Source organism: Neofelis nebulosa, chromosome 9, assembly GCF_028018385.1.
Source record: "Neofelis nebulosa isolate mNeoNeb1 chromosome 9, mNeoNeb1.pri, whole genome shotgun sequence".
NCBI classification, from domain to species: Eukaryota; Metazoa; Chordata; class Mammalia; order Carnivora; family Felidae; genus Neofelis; species Neofelis nebulosa.
In genome coordinates, this window is record NC_080790.1 from 37928928 (window position 1) to 37956829 (window position 27902).

Here is a 27902-nt window from a genome sequence, read left to right on the forward strand (position 1 = left end):
ATCCCGGCCCGTTCACTCCAAGGTTTAGGTTTCAAGTCGGCGCAGAAAAATCGAAGGGCCAAGGCCGGCGGAACCAGAAGAACTACATTTCCCAGCAGGCCGTGGGCACCGGGGCGCCTGCCGTTCTTCCCGGCGCGTGCGGAGCCGTCGCTGCCGCCCGGTGTGCCGGAGGACACATGGATCCCGCCGGCCGGTGGCAGAGCCTGCCCAAGGGGCCCAGCTTAAAGCATTTGACTGACCCGTCTTATGGGATCCCGCGGGAGCAGCAAAAGCCAGCGTTGCAGGAACTGACGCGGGCGCATGTCGAGTCCTTCAACTACGCTGTGCGCGAGGGCCTCAGCCACGCGGTGCAGGTGAGCGCGGCGTCCTTCCAGGCTGCAGTCGCTCTGCGATCTCCGGTGCCACTTGCTCCGACGAGGCCCCAGATGAGGCGAAACTCGAGGCGGGCACAGGAGAAGGACCCCGCGGGCTGGACGAGGGGGGTGGGTGGGAGGATGCTTGTGTGGCGAGGGGTGCGGGATAGATCCAAGATGCTGGGGTAAGTGGGGCAGTGGCCTTGGGTAGGGTTCCCAGAGAGATGGCTGGGAGATCACAGTATAATCCCAAATAGTTCTCCCAGATAGATCGCGCCAGGCTCTGCGGGGGGCCTGGCACTTGTAGTCTAGTCGACTGGGGGAATACTAGATGTATTTGTGATTTCTGGATTTCTTTGTGGTTGGAACCTTAGTGTTTTGTAGCCAGTGTCTGCATGCGTGAGAGTGAGGAAGGCGCTATGCTATGGTGGGTGTGCCATTCACACCGGACATGCTTTCATGTCACTGAAGTTTTACCTCTCCGCAACTTACCTGAAAAGGTTCTGAACCTATTTGTACATAGACTGTACATGTGAGGTCATCCTTCCACGGTGTTCTTCTTCGCTTTAAAGGGAGAAACTACTGGGCACCTGCTCTGAATTAGGTGGGTGTTAAGGAAGATATAAATGAGGCCTGAAAGCGAGATTGAGTAGTAGTGACACTTATTCAACATTAAGTGGTTTGATTGATCTCAAGGATACGGTGGCAGAGTTCAAATGAAGATGGTGAGGGAAGGTCTCATTTGGTTAGCATCGCCAGCGTCTCCCAGGCAGTGGGCTCTGAGGGTGCCAGTAATACATAGACTGCAAGTTCTCAAACTTTTTGGTCCCAGGACCCCCTTCCACTCTTAAAATTTTTGAGGGGTCCTAAAGAGCTTTGTTTATCAGTATTTGTTAGAAATTAAAATTAAGAAAATTTTGAAGTATGAATTCATTTAAAAGATAAACCCATGATATATTAACATTTTTATTAAAAATATTTTTGGAGAGGGGTGCCTGGGTGACTCAGTTAAGCGTCCAACTTCGGCTCAGATCATGATCTGAGGTCCGTGAGTTTGAGCCCCTCTTCCGGCTCTGTGCTGACAGCGCAGGGCCTGGAGCCTGCTTCAGATTCTGAGTCTCCCTCTCTCTCTGCTCCTCCCCTGCTCGCTCTCTCTCTCTCTCTCACACACAAAATAAATTAACGTTAAAAGAAAATTGGGGGGGTGGGAAGGTGAAGATGGCAGTGACCAGGGCACAGGTCCTGGTAGTCCGATGGCTCAAAGGGCAGCTGGGACCCTGGTGCCATTAGGTGCGCAGAGAGCCTCCCACATTACCAAGGACATGCTCCAGGGCACTATCCCAAGATCCCAGAAGAACAGGCTGCCGTTGCCAAGAAGGATAATATGTGGGTGGAAGACTACCTGCCAACCACATCCGGGTGATGGCATGGGGTAAGGCAACTACTGGAAACTTCCTGATGGCTTGCAACAGGAGAGGGATCCATGGTCTGACTGGGACCACCCAGACCTGAGGTTGAACTGGGGTGAACCGTTGCACTGGGGCCTTGACATGTATATCAGGAACCGTGTGGGCACATCCCCCCACGCCTGTTTCCTGGAATCTCATGTGTAAGCACTTCTTGGGCTTCATGGCCTTCATGCTGTTCATGTTTTGGGTTGGGGAAACCTACCCCACCTACTAGCCTACTAGTCTGTGGGGCCAAAACAGTATCCTTAAAATAATTTGTAGGTGGGACGAGGCAGTGATACAGCCAAAGAGCCTGCTAAGCTGGTGGTTCGTTATGAGATCTGAGGAAGCTTCATCAGCTTTGTGCCCCCTAAGTGACTCCCTTATTTCTAGAGACTTAACCTGAATAAATCCCTAATAAAACAGTGGTATGGTTAAAAAAATTTTTTCTAGGGGCGTCTGTGTGGCTCAGTCAGTTGGGCGTCCGACTTGGGCTCAGGTCATGATCTCACATCTTGAGTTCGAGCCCTGCGTTGGGCTCTGTGCTGACAGCTCGGAGCCTGGAGCCTACTTCGGATTCTGTGTCTCCGTCTCTCTCTGCCCCTCCCCGACTTGCACTCTGTCTCTCTCTCAAAAATAAACATTAAAAAAATTTTTTTTTTCTAGAGCAGAAAAATTAATAGGTAAATGATATTTTTCCTGTCTTTTGAATGTCTGGCTTATTAGAAGACAGCTGGATTTGCATTTCTGCTTCTGTGTTCAGCCTCTTGTGATAAGTTATTTTGATTAAGTACATGTAGAAAGTGTGGTCAGCACAGATAGTGATGCTGCAACTTAGTATTAGTACCAGAATACTGTATGGAAAATGTTGTTACATAAAACAGTAAAGTAAACGACTAACATTTATAAAGTCAAGGGAAAGATAGCCTTTGTCATATTTTGGTTTATTTACAGTTTTGCTCAGTATGGGGGGGGGGATGTATTTCTTCATTCTGTGAGTCTAAATTGATAAATTTCACAGGCATCTTTTCAGAATACATTCGATCTCATTATTCAGGAATTCGTATTTGTGAATTGCCTACTCATTAAAATCTATTCATAGCCCACAAATCAGTACATACCACCACGTGCAGAATGGTGAAAATTTTGAATTGCCCAGTGCGCACCATTTCAACTGAGGTCCAACAAGGTGATGCTCTATTTCTTGTTTCAAGTTCCATACTATAAACAAGTATCCTTTTCTAAATCTGTCCAATTTTTCTCCTTCTGGTGCTTTTTGTTGGTGATTTCACTCTTTAAAATAGCCCTCAAGCATAGTGCTGAAGTGCTATCTCATGTTCTAAGTGCAAAAAGGCTGTGATGTACCCCTTAAGAGAAATATGTGTTAAATAACCTTTGTTCAGTCATGAGTTAGTGCTGTTGGCTGTGAGTTCAGTGTTAATGAATAAACAATATATATGAAGTAAGGTGTCTTTAAGTAGAAATGTGCATAAAACAAGCTTATGTATTGATCAGTTGACAAAAGTGTGATCAGAGACAGGAACCTAACTTTCCCCTAAGAACAATTCAGTGTTTGTGGCAACTTTATAGACCTTAACTATCTCAAATAACAAGATTGTATTGTGAGATAGTGTAGCTGCGACTTGAGAAAGAAAATCTTCTGATCTCCCTTTTGAAAGTTGATGCTTCATCCTTAAATAAAAAATACATGAAAATTTTATGTTAGAATAAAATACTAAATCCTAAAACAATGCCAGCTTTAGATAACATTTGAAAATGGAGACAAGGTCAGTTGAACTGACATGGGGGTAGAGAACCTTCTCTATATTCTTGGCTCCATTTCTGGCATTCTTGTTCTAACGCTAAGGCTAGGAGGTTGTTCCTAGTTAATATGTAGGAGAGCTCAGCGATGCCCCTTCCTCGGAACAGGAGAGCTTCCCCAGGGAGTGGTGCAGAGAAGCAGCTGTTGTGCAACGGGAAGAACCACCGTGGCCACCACCTGTGAGGCTCTGGTTTCAGCGTGAGGCCACCATGGAATGAAATGTACAAATATCAGCATAAAGAATGATGGCATTAGAGTGCCCGGTCCTAAATCAGGAGGATGTTTCCGTATCCTCTCCTGTTAGGAGCAGTCCCGTTTGTCTTGCTGTGCACGTTGCAGGTACCACGTACAATAGAGAAGTCAGGCACTTGGTTCACAGAACAGTTTTATTCTGAACACAACTGTACCCTGGAGCCTGCTACAAATGTGACGTGTTGCAGACACTCACAATCTGAATTAGTTCATTGTAGTTGCAGGTACTTAGCGAGGGTATGAGTAGACCGGATGTAGTTTTAACCGTCTTTTTAGATATGTCATGTCTGGCATTTTGGGCATCAGTGCTTATAGAACATGAGAGCTTTGGAAGAATCTTGGAGAAAGAGGGCCTTGGAAATGCAAGCAGTTCATCGTGTGGATTGTATTTCAGGCTATACCTCCCTTTGAATTTGCTTTCAAAGATGAGCGGATCTCTCTTACTATTGTGGATGCTGTCATCAGTCCACCGATGGTTCCAAAAGGAAACATCTGCAAAGAGCTCAACATTTATCCCGCAGAATGTCGGGGCCGGAGGAGTACCTACCGGGGCAAGTTGACAGTGAGTACAAGTGACAGCGTGTGACTCTTAGGTTGTACGTTTTTGAGAATAAGGCTGGTGCCTAATAAAACTTCTACCAGAATTCTGCTTTCTTGGTACTGTCATTTAAAGATCCTATCTTTTAAATCCAAAGGATAAAATCATTTACCTGATGGTCTTCTTCTTTACTCTTTTAAAATACTTACTTGCTTTGGTAGATCCAGGTAGTTTCTGTTTATTATTAAGTAATTTTCTTCTCTCATTTTCATTTAGGCTGATATCAGCTGGGCAGTGAATGGCATCTCAAAAGGAGTCATTAAACAGTTTCTTGGCTATGTTCCCATCATGGTGAAGTCTAAGCTTTGCAACTTATACAACCTTCCTCCAAAAGCCCTCATTGAGCACCATGAAGAAGCAGAGGTAATTGCGGGCATCCAGGTGATGGTGGAAAAGGCCTGAGATGGGAGTGAGAAGATAGAAACTTGCCAGTGAGAGTCAGTTTTTCTTTCTCCGCTTCCAAGTTCTGGATAGGTAAAATGGGGCTTGGTATCTTGTGTGCTGCATACTTCGTAGGCTCAGAATGAGTCTCAGATGAGACCGTGTGTGAAAAGTTGCCTCACAGAGACTATTATTATTATGGGGGAAGTATTGATAGGTTGTTCCCTAATTTCCTGCATGATACACTTTCCGTATGAGATGCTTGCTTTACCAACAGTAAGATTCTGTGAGCATATTGAATTGCTTCCTGTACCTCTCCTTCGGCATGGTTTTCATCTGCGATACGTGGTTTTGCAGTATTGAGTTGAAGTACTCAAGACGTATAGACTCTGCTGGCAGTAGGGAGACTGTTTTGTGATGGGATGAGGGTTATGGTGTCAGATCTGGGTTTGACACCCAAGTGCTCCACTTACCAGTTATGTGGCTTTGGGAATTTTCTTTTTTTTTTTTAATTTTTTGTTTTTAACGTTTATTTATTTTTGAGACAGAGAGAGACAGAGCGTGAACGGGGGGAGGGGCAGAGAGAGAGGGAGACACAGAATCGGAAACAGGCTCCAGGCTCCGAGCCATCAGCCCAGAGCCTGACGCGGGGCTCGAACTCACGGACCACGAGATCATGACCTGAGCTGAAGTCGGACGCTTAACCGACTGAGCCACCCAGGCGCCCCATGGGAATTTTCATCTTTCTGTGCCTCAGTTTCCTCTTCTGGGCATAATAACTGTGCCACTTATTGTTATGAGGATTAACGGGGCTGGTAACATAGAGCACCCAGCATGATATACCTGCTTCATAGTATCGATGTGTAGTAGCTTTTTATTTATTATAGAACTATGATACCAGAGGGGCACCTGGGTGGCTCAGTCACTTAAGTGTCCACCTCTTGGTTTCAGCTCAGGTCATGATCTCACGGTTTGTGAGTTTGAGCCCCACATCAGACTGTGCTGACAGTGCAGAGCCTGCTTGGGATTCTCTCTCCTCTCTGTCTGCCCCTCCCCTGCCCGTGTTCTGTCTCTCTCTCTCTTTCTCTCTCTGTGTCTCTCTCTCTCTCAAAAATAAATAAATAAGCATGAAAAACATTTTTTTTAGTTAAAAAAAAAAATGTGATACCAGAACTATGAAAAACAGTTTCCTCTTTAGCTAATCTGAATTTCTGGTTTCCAGAGTTTTTATACAGTCAGAATTTTTTAACTTCTTTGGGAACCATATTCACCTGGAAGCAAAATGGCTATTATCTCTTATCTCTTTCAAGTAAGGTTTTTTTTTTTCTTTTTTTAAAATATCATTTGAAGACTAAATCATGAAATCATTTTAGGGGGACAGAAAGGCAAGTTAGTTCGAGGCTGTCTAGTAGAGGAAAGTATCCTGATCCTTCCATACTTTTCTGCCAGGTCCCTAGAACCTTTTTAGTGCACTTGAGAGAAGACTTAATTCACACACTGACAGTTTCCATGAAGTTTCCAGGGGACCTGTAGACCCTTTCGCCTCTGCGTGCCTCTTCTGCACGTTGCACTGCGTCTGGCAGTTATCTTCATGTTGACGGTGTATCTTTGTTTAACAAATTATAATTCATCTGTTCGGCAGGAAATGGGAGGCTATTTTATAATCAATGGCATTGAAAAAGTCATCCGAATGTTAATTATGCCTCGGAGAAATTTCCCCATTGCAATGGTAAGACCAAAATGGAAAACCAGAGGGCCTGGCTATACTCAGTATGGTAAGTTGTAGTGACCTTTGGAATGTTCTTTTAGAAAAGTTTTGTTTTTCTAGTAAGCATTTCTGTTAAGTTAGTAAGCATGTTATAGCAGGAAGCCTACTTTTATTATGTTTAATTTTTTTCACATTGAAAGAACACATGTATGGGTCGCCTGCGTGGCTCAGTCGGTTAAGCATCTGACTTCATTTCAGGTCATAATCTCCCAGTTTGTGGGTTCAAGCCTCATATTGGGCTCTCTGCTGTCAGCCCAGAGCCTGCTTTGGATCCTCTGTCTCCTGCTCTCGGAAAAATAATAAACATTTAACAACAAAGAAAGAAAGAATGCATGTACGGATGTTCTTATTTATGGAGACGAAGGCTGGCCTGACTCAACCAGAGGGGGGGATGTGGGCCTCAGAAGTCTCCTATGTAGGTTTCCTCTTCCGTGGCATTCCTCTTGGGAGTCCCTGGCTGACAGCCACCTGGCCTCTGAGTGCTCACTGTGACAGAGCCTGGCTTCATAAGACAACATTTTCATTCTTTGGTAACCCTGCAAGTGAATAACTTGTTTTTATAATTGAGCTAAAAATCAGCCTCTAATGATAACCATATATACTATCCCTAGAATAATAGCATCTCAGCAAGTCAAAACGGCTAGTCGTTTATTCTTTTGCATCACTGATGTGGAATGCCGTTCCAGTCTTTGTTTAAAGCTGAATCAAAATCTAAAATTCTGCTTTTCTCCATTTGGACTCTTGGATGAAGCCATTTTCTCTTGATCAGATTCCACAGAGTACAGGGGATATAAAGCGCTGTATGATGAGGCTCTGCAAGGTGCTCGTGATATAACGTGTTATATAACACACGGACCCAGCTCTACAAGGAAACTTTGAAGTTTCATTAAATTTGTAGTTTCAGTTACTTGTAGTGGTTTTCAGCCTAGGGAGATTGTGTGCCCTAGGGGATTTGGCAAGGTCTGGAGACATTTTTGGTTGCCAGTCTTGGCTAACCTTAGTGATTTGGCTCTATTTTTAAGAGAGTTAAAAATAATTTAGGGAAAAAAGTAATTATCAAAGCAGTTACAGTATTACTGAGTTTTTGACTTTTTGCTTTGTTTCAATAGGAGTTTCAATGCACTGTGTAAGGGAAGAACATTCTGCTGTCAACATGAACCTTCACTACCTGGAAAATGGCACGGTTATGTTGAACTTTATTTACCGGAAAGAACTGTTTTTCCTTCCTTTGGGATTTGCACTGAAGGTGTGACTTAACGAATGTGTTTCTTTTGCTATAAAGAGGTTCAGTGAAGGTCACATTCTATGCAGGGTGGATAGGTTCTCCCAAGTGGAATTGATGGCTGTATCAGCTGTGCACTGCTCCAAAACAAATTACCCAAAATGCAGTGGCTCAAAATATCAACAACCATTCCTCTCTCACTATTTCTGTGGTCAGGAATTTGGAAGTGGCTGGCATTTGGGGCACTTGTGCCTCAAGGTCTCTGGAGGTAGCGGTGAGATGTCAGCAGGGGCTGCAGTCATTTAGAAGGCCAGTAGGGCCGGAGGATCCACTTCCAAGGTGGTCACTCATGGCTGGCAGGTCATTGCAGGCTGGTGGCAGCAGGTCCTGGTTCCTGTGCATGTGGGCCTTTCCACAGGCTGCTGGAAGCGGCTGTCTTCCCCGAGAGGGTTAGCCAGGAGAGTGAGGCCAAAGCCACAGTCCCTTTTGGGACCTGACCTTGAGAATCACACATCAACTTTTTTACCATGTTGTCTTGGTCACACAGGCCAGTGCTGACTTAGTGTGAGCGGAGAGCCTACAAGGCTGTGAATACGAGAAGGCAAGGATGATGATGGGGCCATCTTGCTGTCTGTCTTACCATACAAGCCATGCCTTGTTTTGGAGAGTTCATTTGCATTTGCCAGTAGTGGAGTGCTAAATTTCCTCAGAGAAATAGAATGGCTAAAATTGTTTAGTTATGACTAGCGATTAAAAAGAAAACCTTGGTTTTTGGTTTTTTTTTTTCTTCTATTCTAGGCACTTGTCAACTTCTCCGATTACCAGATTTTTCAGGAGCTCATCAAAGGCAAAGAGGAGGACTCTTTCTTTAGGAACTCCATTTCTCAGATGTTAAGGATCGTAACAGAAGAGGGTTGTTCCACACAAAAACAGGTCCTTAATTATCTAGGTGAACGCTTCAGAGTGAAGCTCAGTCTCCCTGACTGGTACCCAAATGAACAGGCTGCAGAGTTTCTGTTTAAGTACGTGCTTTTGCCTAAACGGTTGTCTGTGGGGCGGGAGGTTGTAGTTAGGGCTATGAGTCATCTGGGAATCAGAATGGACCTGGGGGTAGCATTCTGGTCTAAGGAAGCAGGGCCCAGCTCTGTTCCTCTGGCCATCCACACCTTTCTTTCTATAGTAGTTTCGTTTTATTTTATTGTGCTTTTAAACTTTTATTTTGAAACAACTCCAGACTTCCAGAATTGCTGCAAAAATAGTACCGTGGACACTTCACATTCACTAGTTTTTACCATTTTTTTTTTTTTTTTTAAACGTTTTTTATTTATTTTTGGGACAGAGAGAGACAGAGCATGAACGGGGGAGGGGCAGAGAGAGAGGGAGACACAGAATCGGAAACAGGCTCCAGGCTCCGAGCCATCAGCCCAGAGCCTGACGCGGGGCTCGAACTCACGGACCGCGAGATCGTGACCTGGCTGAAGTCGGACGCTCAACCGACTGCGCCACCCAGGCGCCCCTAGTTTTTACCATTTTTATTACGTTTGCTCTCTTGATTTCTCTTTATGTAGGTCAGCATTCTTCTTCCTGTAACATTTGAAAGTTGTAGGCATCCTGTCCCTTTATTTGCCCAAGGCAAGGACTCTGTTATATAACCGTGTACAGTTACTAGCGTTTATTTATTTATTTATTTTTAATTTTTTTTTTAATGTTTATTTATTTTTGAGACAGAGAGAGACAGAGCTTGAACGGGGGAGGGTCAGAGAGAGGGAGACACAGAATCTGAAACAGGCTCCAGGCTCTGAGCTGTCAGCACAGAGCCCGACGCGGGGCTCGAACTCACGGACCGCGAGATCATGACCTGAGCCGAAGTCGGCCGCTTAACCGACTGAGCCACCCAGGCGCCCCCAGTTACTAGCGTTTAAAGTAGTATGTAGGCACAGGTCACATGTTGAGCACCTGAATGGCCAGTGCCACTGAGAAACTGAATTCTTAATTTTATTTAGTTGTAGTTAATTTACATTTAAATAGCCACATTCTGCATGTCAAGCCATGTGGTCCAGCACAGCTCTAGACCCTGTGAGTATGTACTGTCCTTTTGCTAATGTTGCCAGCAAAGAGGAAAAGCAGTTGTCTTTAAAAATGAGCATGAACTTTTAAGTAAACAGGTATCGGGAACCTGGGTTCGTAGGACAAGTTCTAGTAGCAGCTCAGTCGTTTTTAGCTTTGCTTTCTGTTTTGACACAGCCAGTGCATCTGTATCCACTTGAAATCCAGTACTGAAAAGTTTTACATGCTTTGTCTCATGACCCGGAAGCTCTTTGCTTTAGCCAAAGGAGAGTGCATGGAGGAGAATCCTGACAGTTTAGTGAATCAAGAAGTCCTTACACCTGGTCAGCTCTTCCTTATGTTTCTGAAGGTAAATGCTTGCTGCTTTCACCCTTGGGCCAGTCGTCCCTCTTGTGGAATGGTGAGACGGTTTCCGGCAGCACTGTTTTCTGCGTGTTTGCAATTTGTAGTTTCGGCACTTTACGTAGCCTGCCTTTTTAATTTTTTGTTTGTTCGGCAGTAAGGGATTTAATCCAAGATCTTAAGTTTATACCAAATTCAGAAACTTCTTTAATATTTCTAAGAGGTTAAAGGCAACATCAAGTCTCGGTCATAACATTAATGATAACATGTAACTGGCCAAACGTGTGTGATTTCCATACTTTCTTTTAAATGTTATTTATTTTTGAGAGAGAGAGAGAGAGAGAGAGAGAGAGAGCAAGCAGGAGAGGGGCAGAGAGAGAGGGAGACGCAGAATCCAAAGCAGGCTCCAGGCTCTGAGCTGTCAGCACGGAGCCCGACGTGGGGCTCGAACTCACGAACTGTGAGATCATGACCTGAGCCGAAGTCAGATGGTTAACCGACTGAGCCACCCGGGCGCCCCACATTTCCATACTTTTATACCAGCTTTGTTTTAAGCTTCTGAACCCCTGACTCTGGGACACAGTAAGAATCTTCAGGAAGGTACAGGACAGTGACATAATCTGAACTACAGACTTCAGTAGCCATTTCACTGAATATCACAGCGGAGATTGAGGTGTCCTGTGATTTCTGTGCTTGGTTCTGAGGGCTTCTTAATAATGAGGGAGTGAGAGATACTGAAGAGCTGCCCTCTGAACTTTAGAACAGCTCTGGTGAACGCTGTTCATCGTTCTTTGTGGTGTCTGCCCTCCCTGCCAGAGGCACTGTCTGCTCAGCTTTATACCCCTGAACCTTTTACCAGAAAGGCTGGGGACCTCATAGGAAGGCTTCTTAGAGGCCTCTTCTCACTTCTCTTGCGCTGTTGTGTGCAAGCCTTACATACAGGTCTCCAGTCACTCGACTGCATTTCTAAAGTCAAAAAGTGCTGGAACTCCAAAAATGCGAGTTAGCGGGAGAACCTGACCTGCACTGACGGGAGGCTATTTATAATGTTCATTTATTCTACTTAGTGTGATAGTTTGTTTGTCTCCCCGTAGAAGTGTGTTTGATTACAAGCCGGCACCTCAGCCTTCATAATGAGCTTATGTACCTGCTACCTTTGTAAAGTCTGGAAAATTCTTAAGACAGAAATAAATTGGGCCCAGGTCGTCCTATAATGCACTGCTCTTTGAAGAAAAGTTTGTCGTGAGGCTTCAATAAATACGCAGAGTGCCAGCTTACAGTATGTGCCCCATGCTAGTTGCTCACCTTAGCAAGTTAGCTACAAAGTGACAATAGGCAGACCTCTTACCAGGGAGAGACCGTTTCGGTCCTCATTCCTCCGGTCTCCTGTCTCAGGTCACAGAGCTGCTGCCTGGGTCTCTGGTCCTCAGGTCTGTGGCTTTTCTTTCCTGTTTTCTGACTCTGCTATCTCACTTCTTTTCCATTTTGCTTCAGACTTAACGGGAGAAGAGAGTGTCACTCTTTCCTACCAGTTTGTCAACTGTCTTGTGTGTTGGGCGTCATTTGGGGACTTGGACTCTTCTTAGCTGTTTTTACTGTTAAGAGAGTGGCTGCTGCTTTTTAAAGCTTTGCTCTCGTTGCCTGTTTCTGGGGTTGAAGCTGTTCTGACTTCTTGATGAGAGCATTTTAATGAAAAACTTTTCTAAAGCCAAAGCAAACGTGATTTTTGTTTTTGTTTTAGTTTTATTTTTTAATTTGAGAGAGTGTGTGCACGAGTGGGGGTGGGGGAGGGAGAGAGAGAATGAATGAATGAATGAATGAACGAATCTCAAGCAGAGCCCAACGCGGGGCTTGATCCCACGACCCTGAGATCATGACCTGAGCCAAAATCAAGACTCTGACACTCAACTGACTGAGCCACCCAGGCACTTCCTCCCAGAGCAAACTTGTGATTCTTTTCGTGAATGTGGATAATCTTTACTAGGAGCAGTTTTTGCCTCACTCCAAGGGACATTTGACTGTGCCTGGAAACATTTTTGGTTATCACAGCTTGCAGGATGCTACTGCCATCCCGTGGGTCAGGGCCAGGGATAGCACTAAATATCCTGCGTGCAGGGCCTGGCCCCTCACTACAAAGAACTATCTAGCCAAAATGTCAGTGGTGCTGAGGTTGAGAAATCTTGATATGCAGGAGTTTGTGGCTTCTGCCTGAACAGGAATAGTGTGATGAAAGACTGTTTTTCAGGCTTATAGACCAGACGTTCTCCATGTCAAATGTATAAATTAGTGGGCCTTTGTTATGGACATGGGATTATTATGTGGGAGTAAGTATGAAATGTGAGTAATTTAAATGTAATCGTTTCAATTTTTTTTATTTCAGGAAAAAATGGAAGCTTGGTTAGTGTCTATAAAAATTGCTCTAGACAAGAGGGCTCAGAAGGCCAATGTGTCCATAAACACTGAAAATTTGATGAAGATTTTTAATATGGGAACAGACCTTACAAAACCATTTGAATATCTTCTTGCTACTGGGAATCTGCGTTCTAAAACAGGTGAAATTAAATAGATTGGCTTCAGGGGTTGTGGGAGGGGGGATGGGCTAAATGGGGAAGGGGCATTAAGGAATCTATTCCTGAAATCATTGTTGCCTACATGCTAACTAACTTGGATGTAAATTAAAAAAATAAAAATAAAAAATAAAAATAGATAGATAGACTTCATTTTAGGTACAGTTTAAAGTTATTTGATCAATATGGATTTATATATTGCTGAGAGAGGTTCTCTTTAAAAGTGAACTCATCTCTTGGGGCACCTGAGTGGTTAAGTTGGTTAAGCGTCAGACTCTTGATCTCAGCTCAGGTCTTGATCTCGGGGCATGAGTTCAAGACCCATGTTGAACTCTGTGCTGGGTGTGAAGCCTACTTAAAAAAAAAAAAAAAAAAAAAGAAAAAAGGCCTTTAAAAAAGTGCATTTGTCCCTTTCACTAAAGACGGATTTCATGTTGTAAATTTGACAAGTGTGCATCAGTGTGCATCAATCTGAAGGGCTTGAGACAAGGCATCTGTAGAGCTTAAATCCACTTCTTATCATCACATGCTTCTCTGTGCCTCCTTCTAGAATTCTAAAGATAGCTTAGATCTGTGAGGAACCGTTAGTAGTCTGGGGCGGGGGTGGGGGTGCATCACCTAAACCAGGTGCATCAGAAAGGCCTGAAAAACCTAAGTAGTCATTGAGGGCCCAGAAGTAATACTGTTGATTTTTTTTTTTTACACAGATAGTACCGATGCAGATTTTTTTTTACGACTAACAACTTCTTACATATTTTCCATCCCTCTCTGATGAATCCCATTTAGTTACTTGCTGTTTCACACTCATTTAACGTTTCCCACAAAGGAGGTAGTAGTAGAAGGAGAGAGGGAACCAGTGGGGCTAATATAACTTGGGAAATCTGGGGGGAGGGGTTACTGCCTTTTTACTACTAATTTTGTAAATCCCTCCCACTCGTCAGCGCTAATAAACTTTATAACTCACTCTGATTTATAGTGTGCTCTGAGGTTTTGTTCTCAGACCCTCACATCGAAATACACTTGTTTTTTAAGTTTAGCCTGTTTTTGAATGACTTTTGTTTTATTAAGGTCTTGGCTTCCTGCAAGATTCTGGACTTTGTGTTGTGGCTGATAAGCTGAACTTCATACGCTATCTCTCCCATTTCCGCTGTGTGCACAGAGGGGCTGATTTTGCTAAGATGAGGACCACCACAGTACGCAGGCTGCTGCCGGAGTCCTGGGGTTTCCTTTGTCCTGTGCACACCCCAGATGGGGAACCCTGTGGCCTGATGAACCACCTGACTGCCGTGTGTGAGGTCGTCACACAGTTTGTGTATACAGCATCTATTCCGGCTTTGCTCTGCAGCTTGGGTATGTGATGGACAGTGATAAACAGTCTTGTTTGGGTGTGGGGGTTTTAACAGGTGCAAACTGTCAAGTTATACTTCTTTGGGAACTAAGCAGGGAATGCCTGCAAGAATTCTGTTTACTCTTCTGTGCAGGAGTCGGGCTGGTTTCCTGGCTCGTCTGTAGGTCAGGTGCATTTTTTTGAGAATGAGTGAGGGAGAAATTAAATGCTATAGTTTTATTTTATTTTTTGCAAAAATAAAAATGTCAAAACATTTCAAATACACCAGCATTCAGCATTATCGTTAATGCATTAACATTCAGCAGTATCAGAAATAACATTTTGGGTCACTCCCTGTATCTGGTGACTCGACCCCTGCATCTCTAAGTAGGAAACAGTGTTAGTTTGCAGGAAGACCATTAAAACGAGGTTGTCTAGTAGTCTGTACCCTGATGTCATAAGAGACAGAGCCTTTGTTCTGGGGGACTCACAGCTGCTAACTCTGCTTTGGCTGAATGTCCTGGAATAAACACAAAAGCACCACTAGTCTTGATGCTGGGGTTACAGATAAATTTTAGCAAGTAGGCAAATTCACAGATGTGGAATCCTCAAATAAGGAGGATCAAGTGCAGTTGAGGTTTTGGGGAAAAGTTTATCTATTTACATGGTTCTAATCAAAACATAGAAGATATACATAGGAAAGCCTCTCTTATACCCTTGTCCCCCAGCTGCTCTCCCCAAAGACAGTCCGAGTCACCAGTTTCTTGTGTATCCTTGCTGAAAGGGCTTGGAAACATGTAAGCAATATAAAAATGTTCTGGTTTGGAGGCAAGATCTCTAAAATGATGAAGCGGTTGTCGAGCCTATCTGGAGGGACTTTTTAACGCAGGAGAAAGCACTCTGGTGTGAGCATTTGGTCTGTTCACTTCCCCAGGGGTCACTCCAGTTGATGGAGCTCCACACCGGCCGTACAGCGAGTGCTACCCTGTCCTGCTGGACGGCGTCATGGTTGGCTGGGTGGATAAGGACCTTGCTCCTGGTGTTGCAGATTCTCTCCGACACTTTAAGGTGATCTTGTGTCTTTGTGAACTGTTCTGTCCCTTACTCCTAGGTTGTCTGTCCTTTTCTCGTTGTCGAGGTAGCCCCAGGGCAGCGTAGACTGGCCAGGGGGTCTGGAGGTCAGAAGCTGATTCCAAAAGTGCCTCTGCATCCCCTGTAGTGTCACAGTCTTGTCTTGTGCTGGCTTCAGAGGTTAGGGTCAGTGACAGATACTTTGACCTGCATGCATTTTTTTGGTAGTTTCATTGAGGCCCTAGTCTGCTAATCTCACAAATTTTTAACTTTTTTTGTTTTGTTAATACTAGTGGCATACAGGGGGCCTCAAAATACATCCTTTATATTTCAAGTAATGTTGAAGATATGCGAGTTATAAGTCACACCCTGTTACCTTCTGGGTCTTAAAAGTGGATTTCTATTTATTTATTTTTTATTATTATTAAACAATTTTTTTAAGTTTATTTATTTTTGAGAGACACAGGGAGGGGGAGGGGCAGAGAGGAAGAGAAAGGATCCCAAGCAGCCTCTGCATTCTCAGCACAGAGCCTGATGTGGGGCTCGAACTCACAAACCGTGAGGTCATGACTGAGCCAAAACCAAGAGTCGAGCGCTTAACCAACTGAGCCACCCAGGCGCCCCATGAAAGTGTGTTTTTAAAAAGTCAGGTATGGGCGCCTGGGTGGCTCAGTTGGTTAAGCATCCAACTTCGGCTCAGGTCATGATCTCACAGCTTGTGAATTCAAGCCCCATACTGGGCTCCGTGCTGACAGTTCAAAGCCTTGGAGCCTGCTCCCGATTCTGTGTCTCCCTCTCTTTCTGCCCCTTCCCCACTTGTGCTCTGTCTCTCTCTTTTAAAAATAAGTAAAACATTAAAAAAAAAAGTAGAATAACATTCTTTGACTAACTTATATTTGGAATTTTCCTAACAAGAGTTTTGGTATGAGACAATGGGCATTGAAGAATTGTTCTTTGGCAACAGGATGAATTATAGTTCGTGCTCTGGTTTATTTCAAACTGTACTCTGGTTCAGTTTTCGGTATTTTTAGTTTTCAAATTGTTCAATATAATTTTTTTAAATTTTTTTTTACATTTATTTATTTTTTGAGAGACAGAGAGAGACAGAGCACAAGTGGGGGAGGGGCAGAGAGAGGAGGAGACACAGAATCCGAAGGAGGCTCCAGGCTCCGAGCTGTTGGCACAGAGCCTGACGCGGGGCTCGAACTCGCAAACCGTGAGATCATGACCTGAGCCGAAGTCGGTCGCTCAACCGACTGAGCCACCCAGGTGCCCCTGTTCAATACAATTTTAAATGTAAAGGTGTTCGAACACCACAGAGAACTCCCATCTGCCCATTACCTAGATCCGCCAGTTGTTAGGTTTTGCCCCACATGCTTTATCCATTTGTATGCCCTTTATAAACCTGTATAGTTTTTTCTTCTGAACCATTTGAGGATGGTATACAGACCAATCCCCTTTTCCATGAAGATTGCCACCATCAAGTGCATTCTTCCTGAGAACAAGGGCTTTTCCTCCTCAATAATCCCAGCACACTTTTCAACATCAGGGAAGGTTAGGGTGGTGGAGTCCACAGCTGACACTCAGATTATGCCAGTTGTCTCAGGAATGTCTTCCACAGCAATTTTTTCTCTATCCTGGTTTGGGACCCAGTCCAGCATCATGTATTACATGTAATTATCATGTATCTTTAGTCTCCTTTAATCTTGAACGGCCCTTCAGCTCTTCGTGTCTTGACTTTTTTAAAAACTACAGGCCAGTTATTGTATAGCTATCCTTTATTTATGTTGGTGTGTAGCTTTCTGATGATGAAATTCAGGATATCCTTTCAAGAGGCACATGATCTTGGGGCCCTTGGGTGGCTCAGTCGGTTAAGCGGCCAACTTTAGCTCAGGTCATGATCTCACGGTTTGTGAGTTCAAGCCCCGCATCGGGCTCTGTTGCTGACAGCTCAGAGCCTGGAGCCTGCTTCAGGTTCTGTGTGTGTCTCTCTCTCTGCCCCTCCCCCACTCATTCTCAATCTCTCTCTCTCTCTCTCTCTCTCTCTCTCTCTCTCTCTCTCTCTCTTTCTCTTTCTCTCTCAAATAAATAAGCATTTAAAAAATGGAAAAAAAAAAGAGGCACATGATGTTGACTTGTCCCGCAGCTAGTGATGCTAATTATGATCGCGGTAAGGTTGTGTTCTCTAGGTTGATGCACTGTGCTGTTGCTAATTTTCTGGGTAATTAGTAATTTGTGGAGAGATATTTGGAAGAAGCTATGTGAAAGCCTCATCAAGTTTTTACCTGCAAGTTGGCGAATTCTTTGAAGAATTCTTACTCTCCCATTGATGATTCTTTCCTGAGGGAATGATTATTGTGATGGCTGCCCCGTGATTGTTTCCTAGCTCTATCATTCCTTCTGTGTTTGTGAGTTGCTATTTTGTAAGGTAGAGTTTTCCTTTCTCTTCCACTTATTTGTTTTTTTATTCACAGCAGCATAGATTTACAGATGCCTGTTTTATTTCATGAGTCTTCTGTTGCTGTTGCTTATTTTGATGCTCAAGTTGTATGATTTCACTTTTTCCAGAGGTCCCTGTGGTTTTGTTTTGTTCATAAATGCATATAACAAAATTTACCATTGTAACCATTTTTAAGCTTGTTACACTAATACCAATGGCATTAAGTATGTTCAGGTTGTTGTGCAACCACCACCCTATCCATCTCCTGAAGTCTTCCATCATCCCAGACTGGAAGTCTGTACTCATTCAACAGGAGCTCCCCATTTCCTCCTTCCCTGGTTGCCACTGTTCTACTTTTCTTCGTGAACTTTGACTTTGCTAGGTACCTCATGTAAGTGGAATCATACAGGATTTGTCCCTTTGTGTCTGGCTTATTTCACTTAGTGTAATGTTTCAAGTTCATTCCTGTTGCAGCCTGTGTCAGAATTTCATTCCTTTTTGGAGCACCTGGCTGGCTCAGTTGGAGGAGCATGTGACTCTTGATGTCACAGTCGTGAGTTTGAACCTTACGTTGGCTGTAAAGATTACATGTATAAATAAACGTAAAAATAATTGCATTCCTTTTTTTAAGACTGAAGAATATTCCATTGGGTATACTACCACATTTTGCTTATCCATTCATTCATTGATGGATACTTAGCTTGCTTCCACCTTTTGTGTTGTTGTTTTTTTTTTTTTTTTTTAAGCTTATTTATTTTGAGTGACAGGGCTGAGGGACAAAAATGAGGGAGAGAAAATTCCAAGCAGGCTCCGTGCTGGAAGCGCGGAGCCCAATGCAGGACCTGATCCCACAGACTGTGAGATCATAACCTGAGCCGAAATCAAGAGTCAGATGCTTAACCAACTGAGCCACCTAGGTGCCCCAGGTTGCTCCTACCTTTTGGCTACCATGAATAATGCTGCTGTGAACATGGATGTACAAGTACCTGTTTGAGTTCCTGCTTTCAGTCCTTTGGCGTGTATGCCTAGAATTAGAATTGCTGGATCATACGGTAATTCTGTATTTCATTCTTTTTTTTTTTTTTTCAACGTTTTTTATTTATTTTTGGGACAGAGAGAGACAGAGCATGAACGGGGGAGGGGCAGAGAGAGAGGGAGACACAGAATCAGAAACAGGCTCCAGGCTCCGAGCCATCAGCCCAGAGCCTGACGCGGGGCTCGAACTCACGGACCGTGAGATCGTGACCTGGCTGAAGTCGGACGCTTAACCGACTGCGCCACCCAGGCGCCCCTGTATTTCATTCTTTGATGTGTTCTGGGGGAAATCTGTAGTATTTTCCTTTAGATATACTAAGTGTATTATATTAATTTATTCCCTGATCATCATTCTCTAGTACTAGTGATGAATAATGAACCCTCAATTCCTGGAATAAATCCCACTTGGTCATGGTGTATCATTTTCTTCATATTTAAGAAATACCAGTTAAATAGTAAAAATTTATTTTTTTCTTAATAGATACATTTCTGCTTTATAAAAAGAATTAGAAAGTTTTCCTTTGTTTTCGGTGCCCTGGAACAGTTTTTAGAAATTGGGTTATCTGGTCCTAAGTCTGCTTAGAATTCCCCTATGAAACCATCTGGCTCTAGTGCTTTCTTTGGGGATAGTTTCTAGATATGTTTATTTCTAATATGGAACTCGGTCATCTTTAAAAAGGCTTTCTACCTCTGTTGAGGTCTGTTTTGGTAACCTGCATTTTATCCATTTCATCTTGATTTCTTAGAGTAGACCCATGATTTTAAATTTTAGTTTCACTGGTTTGTTTGTTTTTTTTTCATTTCTTACTCCGTACATTTGTCCCCCTCCCCACCCCCACACACCCCTCCAGCTTTTTTTCTTGGTTAGGTTAAGCAGTGGGTATTTGAGAGAATGCAGAATTTTGATTTATTACTTTGAACCTTTTTCAGTATTAATTTCAGGTTTTATCTTTGTTAACTTGTGGGGGTTTTGTGTGTGTGGGGTTTTTTTGGGTGGGTTTTTTTTTTTTTTTGGTTTTTTTTTTTTGGCCTTTGTGTTAAGAATTTGATCCATTTAGGGGAGCCTGGCTGGTGGCTTAGTTGAGACAAAGAGAGTCAGAGCATGAGCAGGGGAGGGGCAGAGAGAGACAGAGAGAATATGAAGCAGGCTCCAGGCTGTCAGCACAGAGCCTGATGCGGGGGCTCGAACCCACAAATTGTGAGATCATGACCCCCAAGTGCCCACCCCTACATCACTTCTTAATTGAACTCTTTTTGTTGAAAACAGGTGTTGAGAGAAAAAAGAATTCCTCCCTGGATGGAAGTGGCCCTTATCCCCATGACGGGAAAACCAAGTCTATACCCAGGGTTATTCCTGTTTACCACTCCTTGTAGACTTGTGCGGCCTGTGCAGAACTTGGAATTAGGCAAAGAAGAACTAATTGGAACTATGGAACAGGTACACAAAGCATTGTGTTGGTGCCTGAACCTACTCGTGTGGTATATGACTTCTGAAGACTTAATCACTGCTACTTTTTAAAAATGTTAGCGCTGTTTGATAACCATCGGGAGTTTGAGAGAAAATCAGAACTTACCTCTGTCTCCTCTATGATGAACACAAAGCCGTTTTCACATTTCCTCCCTCCGCTCACCTATCGAGAGAGAGCGTTGATGGTCATATTACCTGCCTTCCTATCCTGCCCAGCTCCTATGCACCTGACTCTGCCTCAGGTGGTGAGGTGGGAACATTCCATTAGACTCACTCACTGCCTTTGCCTCCATCTTTGCAGTTGGGAAACTGTGGGCTTTGTGCTACCTAAAAATTTCTTTCTTCCAATCTTCCACAGTTGAACCAGGGTGGATTTAGAGTGACATGGGTCAGGTAAGCGATATTTCTAACTGGAAGCTTCCGTGTGCTTCTCAGTGGATCCTGTCCATGTTCATGATGTTGAGTGGGGAAGGTTTTCGTTCAAGGCTTTGAGTCCTAAACTCTGGGAGATAAGATGAGTTAATATGCTAGCAGTCAGTTATTTTGTGCCTTGAACTTCTCGCCCTTCCTTTTTTCCAGATCTTCATGAACATTGCCATCTTTGAGGATGAGGTTTTGGCTGGAGTTACCACCCACCAGGAGCTCTTCCCTCACAGCCTGCTGAGTGTGATCGCCAACTTCATCCCTTTCTCTGATCACAACCAGAGTCCTCGGAACATGTACCAGTGCCAGATGGGTAAGAGGGAGTAGAGAGTGATGGTGGTATTCACACAAAAGAAAAGCGCTTGTAACTTTTTTTATTTTGAAATACTTTCAAACTCAGAGAAAACTTGCAAGAATGGTACAAAGATTTCCTATAAACCCTTTATCTAGATTCTGTTAACATTTTGTCTCATCTGCCCTGCTTTCCATTTGAAGGGAAGTTACAGACACGATGCCCCTTTACCCCTAAATATTTCATTGTGTATTTCCTAACAGCAAGCATGTTCGCTTACGTAACCAGGGGCAAGCATTTAAATCAGGAAATTTAACATTGATGTTGTTATACTATTTTATAGTCCTTACTCGGATTTTGACTGATTGTCCCAAAAATATGGCTTGTGGCAGTTTTTTTTTCTGCGTAGCACCTAGTCCAGGATAACAAGTTGCATTTAGTTGTCATGTCTCTTTAGTCTTTTAAATTAGAACAGATCCTTAGCCTTTGTCACTTTTGACATTGATGTTTTTGAACCAAAAGGTAATTTATTTTGTACGATGTTTGTCAATTTGGATTTGTTTGAAGTCTTGTGATTTGACTTTTGAAGAATACAAACCATGTGGTCACCCACATCTTATCACTTGCAGTATTCTTCATTCCTGCCTGATGATTCCGTGTTCCGTTGAATACCTCCAAGTAATATCTCTTGAGCCTGAAAAGCTTCCTTTAGCATTTTTTATAGTTTAGGTGGTTGGCTACAAATCCTCTTAGTTTTTATTTCTCTGAAAATGTCTTTGTTTGATCTTCACTTGAAGGAAATAGATGTACATTTCTAAATTGAGAGTTAGTTTGTTCAGCACTTAAAAGGTATCAAACTGTCTCTTCTTGGTCTCTCATTTTTACTAGAAGTCAGTGGTTACATGTATGGTTGATTGCTTGTAGATAATGTGTTCCTCCCCCCAGCCTCCCACCCTCCCCTGTCCTTAAGATTTTTACTTTATATTTGATTCGTACCAGATTGAGTATGATATGCCTAGATATGATGTTCTTTGTGCTTGGAGTGTATTGGTCTTCTTAAATCTGGTTTAAAATTTTTTTTTTTTTTTTAACGTTTTATTTATTTTTGAGACAGAGAGAGACAGAGCATGAACGGGGGAGGGGCAGAGAGAGAGGGAGACACAGAATCGGAAGCAGGCTCCAGGCTCTGAGCCATCAGCCCGGAGCCCGACGCGGGCTCGAACTCACGGACCGCGAGATCGTGACCTGAGCTGAAGTCGGCCGCTTAACCGACTGAGCCACCCAGGCGCCCCTTAAATCTGGTTTTAAAGAGTTAATCGGGGCGCCTGGATGGCTCAGTCAGTTAAGCATCCAACTCTTGATTTTGGCTCAGGTCATCTCAGGGTCCTGAGAATGAGCCCCACAGCCTTGGGCTCCCTGCTAGACATGGAGTCTGCTTAAGATTCTCTCTCTCTCTGTCTCCCTCCCCCCGCCTACCCCCCTCCCTGCTACCACTCTCTCTGTCAAAAAATAAATAAAAAATAAAAGATGTAGTTAAATTAGTAGTTTTTGCCATTAATTGTAAAAACACTGCTTCTGCCCCATTCTCTCATACCTCTCCTGAGATTTCACTTATGTGTCATGTATATTAAACCTTTAGGTATCGTTCTGTAAGCCATTGGTTTATAATCTCCTTTTCTATCTTTTTTTTTTTCCTCTTCGGGTTGGATCATTTTGTTGATCTATTGTTAATTTCACTGATTTTTCATTCTATGTCAGATATTTAGTTTTTTAGCCTAGCATTTCTGTTTGTTTCTTTTTTATAGTTTCTATTTTCTCTGAGGTTGTTGTCTTCATTGTGAACATATTTTCCTTTATGTTTTTAAGCATTGTTATTACAGGTTTTTAAAAATCACTGTCTTCTGATTCTAACATCTGGGTCATCTCAGGATCCATCTGCATTGATTACATTTTTCTTAAGTATGGGTTGTGTTTTCCTATTTCCTTGTATTTCTGGTAATACTGGATTGTATCCATGACATTGTGAATGATAGATTTTAAAGATTGTCGGTTCTATTATGGTCCTTCAAAAAGATTGGTTTTTAGATTTAATTGGTAGATAGCTGAACACAGCAGTTGAAGTATGTTCTTTTAGCCTCAGGTGGCCTGCTTGGATCTGTCACATGCATAGTTTAGTCCGCTAAGGATTTGGACTCCGTTTATTTGCAGAATTTAAGGCTTTTCATGGTTCTTTCCTTTCTAAAATCTACCCCCTTACTTTCCAGTTGCTGTTGTGTTCTGAACTCTGTTCCTTGGTTCTGTAGGCTGGTAAGACTGTAGGTTTCTATCTAAGTTGTAGCCACTACAGTGACTGAACCATCAGGCAAAAACATTAAAAACTGAAAAAGCTAGTAGTTCCCTCTGTACTGTTTCTTTTGTCCAAGTGTGAATTCCTCTCCAGTTTCTGACTCCAGTGCTTTCATACTGTGTATGTTTGGGGAGGGGATGGGGGTGGTTTTTTGTTTTGCATTGTTCTGGATCTTAATGTGCTGAGGTGTAGCTTTCTCTTACTGGAAGCTGGAAGTCTCCTTTTCTAGATTTTAAAATTCACTGTGTATGTATGCATACACATATGGTCTTATAAATCATTTTGTTTCAGGTTGATTCTCTGTACCCCACACCCAGAATTAGCAGATACTGACATTGTGTTCTGTGTGTGTGTGTGTAAGGAAGTAATCTAAGTAGGTAGATAATAGTTACTGTCTGCTTTTCACCCCGTCTGTCCCCCAACTAGTAATATCCTATAATTTATATGCATCCTTTTTATGCTTTTCTTACATTATACACATGTCCATAAACTAGGAGTGGAATTATCTGGGATGTGTACCTAAATCGTATAATATTAAATGTCATTCTGTGCTTTTTCCCTCTCAGCATCGTTTTCATGGTCTGGCTACATAGATACACGTGGTCTGCTTCATTTTCATGCTGTGTATTAGTCTGTAGTGAGCAGAACCACCACGATTGATTTATTCATTCCCTGATGATGCATGTTTTATTGTTACCAATTTTATATATGACCTTTATAGTCAAGGGGAAAACGATGCTAAGGTTTTTTTTTCCTTTGTAGGGAAGCAAACTATGGGCTTTCCACTTCTCACTTACCAAGCTCGATCAGATAATAAACTGTATCGTCTTCAGACTCCACAAAGCCCTTTAGTGAGACCATACATGTATGATTATTATGATATGGATAACTATCCAATTGGGACAAATGCCATTGTTGCTGTTATTTCTTACACTGGCTACGATATGGAAGATGCCATGGTGAGTTCTGCCAAGAGAATGTAGTGTCATTTCTTTTCTTTTTAAAAAAAAATTTTTTTTAACGTTTATATTATTGAGAGACAGACAGAGACAGAACATGAGCATGGGAGGGGCAGAGAGAGGAGGAGACACAGAATCTGAAGCAGGCTCCAGGCTCTGAGCTGTCAGCACAGAGCCCGACGCGGGGTTCAAACTCAGCAAACCGCAAGATCATGACCAGAGCCGAAGTCGGATGCTTAACTGACTGAGCCACCCCGGCACCCCTCATTTCTTTTAACTTTTTTGTTTACTGTGGGATTACTGAAGGAATATTTTCATGTCCTGGCACCAGAGTGTTCTGTTAAATGATGAATTCCTAGTCTCAGTTGAAAATGGCAAGCCTTGGGGCACCTGGGTGGCTCAGTCGGTTGAGCGTCGGACTTCGGCTCAGGTCATGATCTCGCAGTCTGTGAGTTTGAGCCCCACGTCGGTCTCTGTGCTGACAGCTCAGAGCCTGGAGCCTGCTTCGGATTCTGTGTCTCCCTCTCTCTCTGCCCCTCCCCTGCTCATACTCTTTCTCTCTGTCAAAAATAAACATTTAAAAAAAAAAAAGAAAGAAAGAAAATGGCAAGCCTTGAGGGATATTCACTAAATATTCAAATATGCATAAATCATGGATATTTGAGTGCATGTGTGAGTAGATGCTGAGTGAATAAGGTCTTGGATATGTCTACATTTCATATTTATTTATTTTTAAGTTTATTTTAAGTGAGGGAGCGCACGCACATGTGAGCGGGGGAGGGGCAGAGAGAGAGGGAGAGAGAATCCCAAGCAGTCTCTGTGCTGTCAGCACAGAGCCCGATGTGGGGCTTGATCTCATGAACTGTGAGATCACAACCTGAGCCGAAATCAAGAGTCAGATGCTTAACTGACTGAGCCACCAAAGTGCCCCTATCATTTATATTTATGTATGATCAGGTCTTAAGCCATTTACAAGTGTCTGGGTTTTATTAGTGTAGGTGACTTGGAAAATTTAGAGTTTTAAAATTAGAATGGCAGTTATCATAAACGCAGTATTTTAATTCTAACTAGTTTTAATTTTGAAAATCCCCATTTGGCCTCAGTCTCTTAAATTAATGATTTTTTTGACCTCACAGATTGTGAATAAGGCCTCTTGGGAACGAGGCTTTGCCCATGGAAGTGTCTACAAGTCTGAATTCATAGATCTCTCTGAAAAAATTAAACAAGGAGATGATAGTCTGGTGTTCGGAGTCAAACCTCGTGACCCACGGGTTTTGCAGAAGTTAGATGATGATGGCTTGCCATTTATCGGAGCACAGTTGCAGTATGGAGATCCGTATTATGGCTACCTGAACCTCAACACCGGGGAAAACTTTGTGATCTACTATAAGTAAGTTCGGATACCCAATACTACTTTGTGAAGGCTGTTTCTCAATGAAATTGCTGGTGGTCAGTGAATGTTATCTTTTAACAGGAGAATTCCGGAGAAGACAGAAGTGATGGTTTTAGTCACTGACTCAGTCATAACTGAATTGGCGTTTCTTAAATGAGACAAAGTTCTGTGTCTGCTGTATGGCCTTTGTTTTTTTACTTCTCTTGTCAGTCTCATAGTTTGATAAGTTACCTGTGATTTATTTCAAAACTGTATTATTCAAACTTGATCATCTCTCTCAGGCATGTTGTTAGGAATTTTCCTAGCTAAAATGTCAAGTTCACTGTGCCTTTTATTAAAATTAAAAATTTCTTAGCTTATTTTACATCCAGAAAATTGTTTCAACAGTAGGTCTCATCATTGTTTTTCAGTTGCCTCTGTCGCCGTTCTTTCAGATGGGCATAGTTGTGTAGTGAATGTAATCAGTAGCCCTGTTCGTAAATACTTGTAGGGACACCATCTCTATTTGTACTGGAGAGTAGAGGTAGGAATAAGTTTTGCAAATATCCTATAAGATACACTAATTATATCAATAAGACTTAAGTGTCTTTGTAAGTTTAAAGAACATAGTTTGACCTCCCGTCTGCTTATTTTTTCCTAGGAGTAAAGAAAATTGCATTGTGGATAACATCAAAGTATGTAGTAATGACACCGGCAGTGGGAAATTCAAGTGTATTTGCATCACGATGAGAGTCCCTCGGAACCCAACTATCGGAGATAAATTTGCCAGTCGTCATGGGCAGAAGGGCATCTTGAGCCGGTTGTGGCCAGCCGAGGACATGCCATTTTCTGAGAGTGGGATGGTCCCAGACATTTTGTTCAATCCTCATGGTTTTCCCTCCCGCATGACCATTGGTATGTTAATTGAGAGCATGGCGGGGAAGTCTGCTGCTTTGCACGGTCTCTGCCACGATGCTACCCCCTTCACCTTTTCAGAGGAGAACTCAGCCTTAGAATACTTCGGTGAGATGTTGAAAGCTGCTGGCTACAACTTCTATGGCACCGAGAGGCTGTATAGTGGCATCAGTGGGATAGAACTGGAAGCAGACATCTTCATAGGCGTGGTTTATTATCAACGTTTACGCCACATGGTCTCAGACAAATTCCAGGTTAGAACGACGGGAGCCAGAGACAAAGTCACTAACCAGCCTATCGGGGGAAGAAACGTCCAGGGCGGAATCCGTTTTGGGGAAATGGAGCGGGATGCTCTTTTAGCCCACGGTACATCTTTTCTCCTTCATGACCGCCTCTTCAACTGTTCGGATCGATCGGTAGCCCACGTGTGTGTGGAGTGTGGTAGTTTACTGTCTCCACTGTTGGAGAAGCCACCGCCTTCTTGGTCTGCCATGCGCAACAGAAAGTACAACTGTACTTTGTGTAATCGCAGCGATACTATTGACACCGTTTCTGTGCCCTACGTTTTCCGGTATTTTGTAGCCGAACTGGCAGCTATGAACATCAAAGTGAAATTGGATGTCATTTAACCTGATGTGGCCTTTTGGGTTAGGAAAACTATCAGATTAAAATAAGATGTAACTTCAGTTTAGTGAAGATATTACTTGGTTACTGTGGAGTTTTTCCAAGGGTGTTAGAGTTTTCAACCAAGACCTAGCAACTGAGAATTCAGGATTTCTGAGTCTATCCAGTATAAGAACTACTGAAGTTGATTTTTAATACATTATGTTCAAAAAATGATACACTGGTAAGTTGACGGATATACAGGGAAGTCTTTCCAACCCTAGGTTCTTTGTATCCTATTTCCAGCAGGCAGTGACCATCAAACATTTCTCTGGCTAGAGCAGAGCAGTCCAATACAAATACAATGCAAGCCATAGATGTAATTTTATATTTTCTTATGTCTCCATTAAAGTAAAAACAAAAGGTGGCTCTATTGAAATGTAGTTGTTCTACAAAACTGCATGTATTTAATGTATACAATCTGATGGGTTTGAACACATGCATACACCTGTGAAATGATTGTAATCAAGGTAATAAACGCCACTTCCAGAAGATTCCTTGTGCCCTTTGGGGTCGTGTGTGTTCGTTTTTGGTAAAAACACTGAACTTGACATCCACCCTGACATCCATCCTCTTAACAGATGTTTATGTGTACATGGTAGTATTGTTAATGACAGGCACAACGTTGTACAGGTATCTAGAATTCACTTGTCTTGTGTTAAGTGGAATCTGACACCCGTTCAATAGCAACTGCCCGTTTTCCTCGGGCCATCATTCTAGTTTCTGTGAGTGACTAGATACCTTGTATGAGTGAGATCATGGCAGAGTTT

At 42.9% G+C, this 27902-nt stretch overlaps 1 protein-coding gene and 1 pseudogene across 1 annotated transcript; both read left to right on the forward strand.

Moving 5' to 3' along the window:
* The first annotated feature begins 75 nt into the window (after positions 1-75).
* Positions 76-27626, forward strand: POLR1B (RNA polymerase I subunit B). The gene is made up of 15 exons (XM_058683316.1): positions 76-353; positions 4270-4437; positions 4690-4836; positions 6497-6629; positions 7732-7868; positions 8643-8866; positions 10089-10260; positions 12634-12805; positions 13889-14170; positions 15082-15215; positions 19961-20131; positions 20741-20897; positions 23986-24182; positions 25319-25572; positions 26216-27626. Exons 1-15 carry the CDS (start codon positions 177-179, stop codon positions 27096-27098), a joined length of 3408 nt encoding a protein of 1135 aa, XP_058539299.1. The 5' UTR covers positions 76-176; the 3' UTR covers positions 27099-27626.
* LOC131484745 (NADH dehydrogenase [ubiquinone] 1 beta subcomplex subunit 8, mitochondrial-like) lies at positions 1283-4263 on the forward strand (annotated as a pseudogene).
* Positions 27627-27902: the final 276 nt, after the last annotated feature.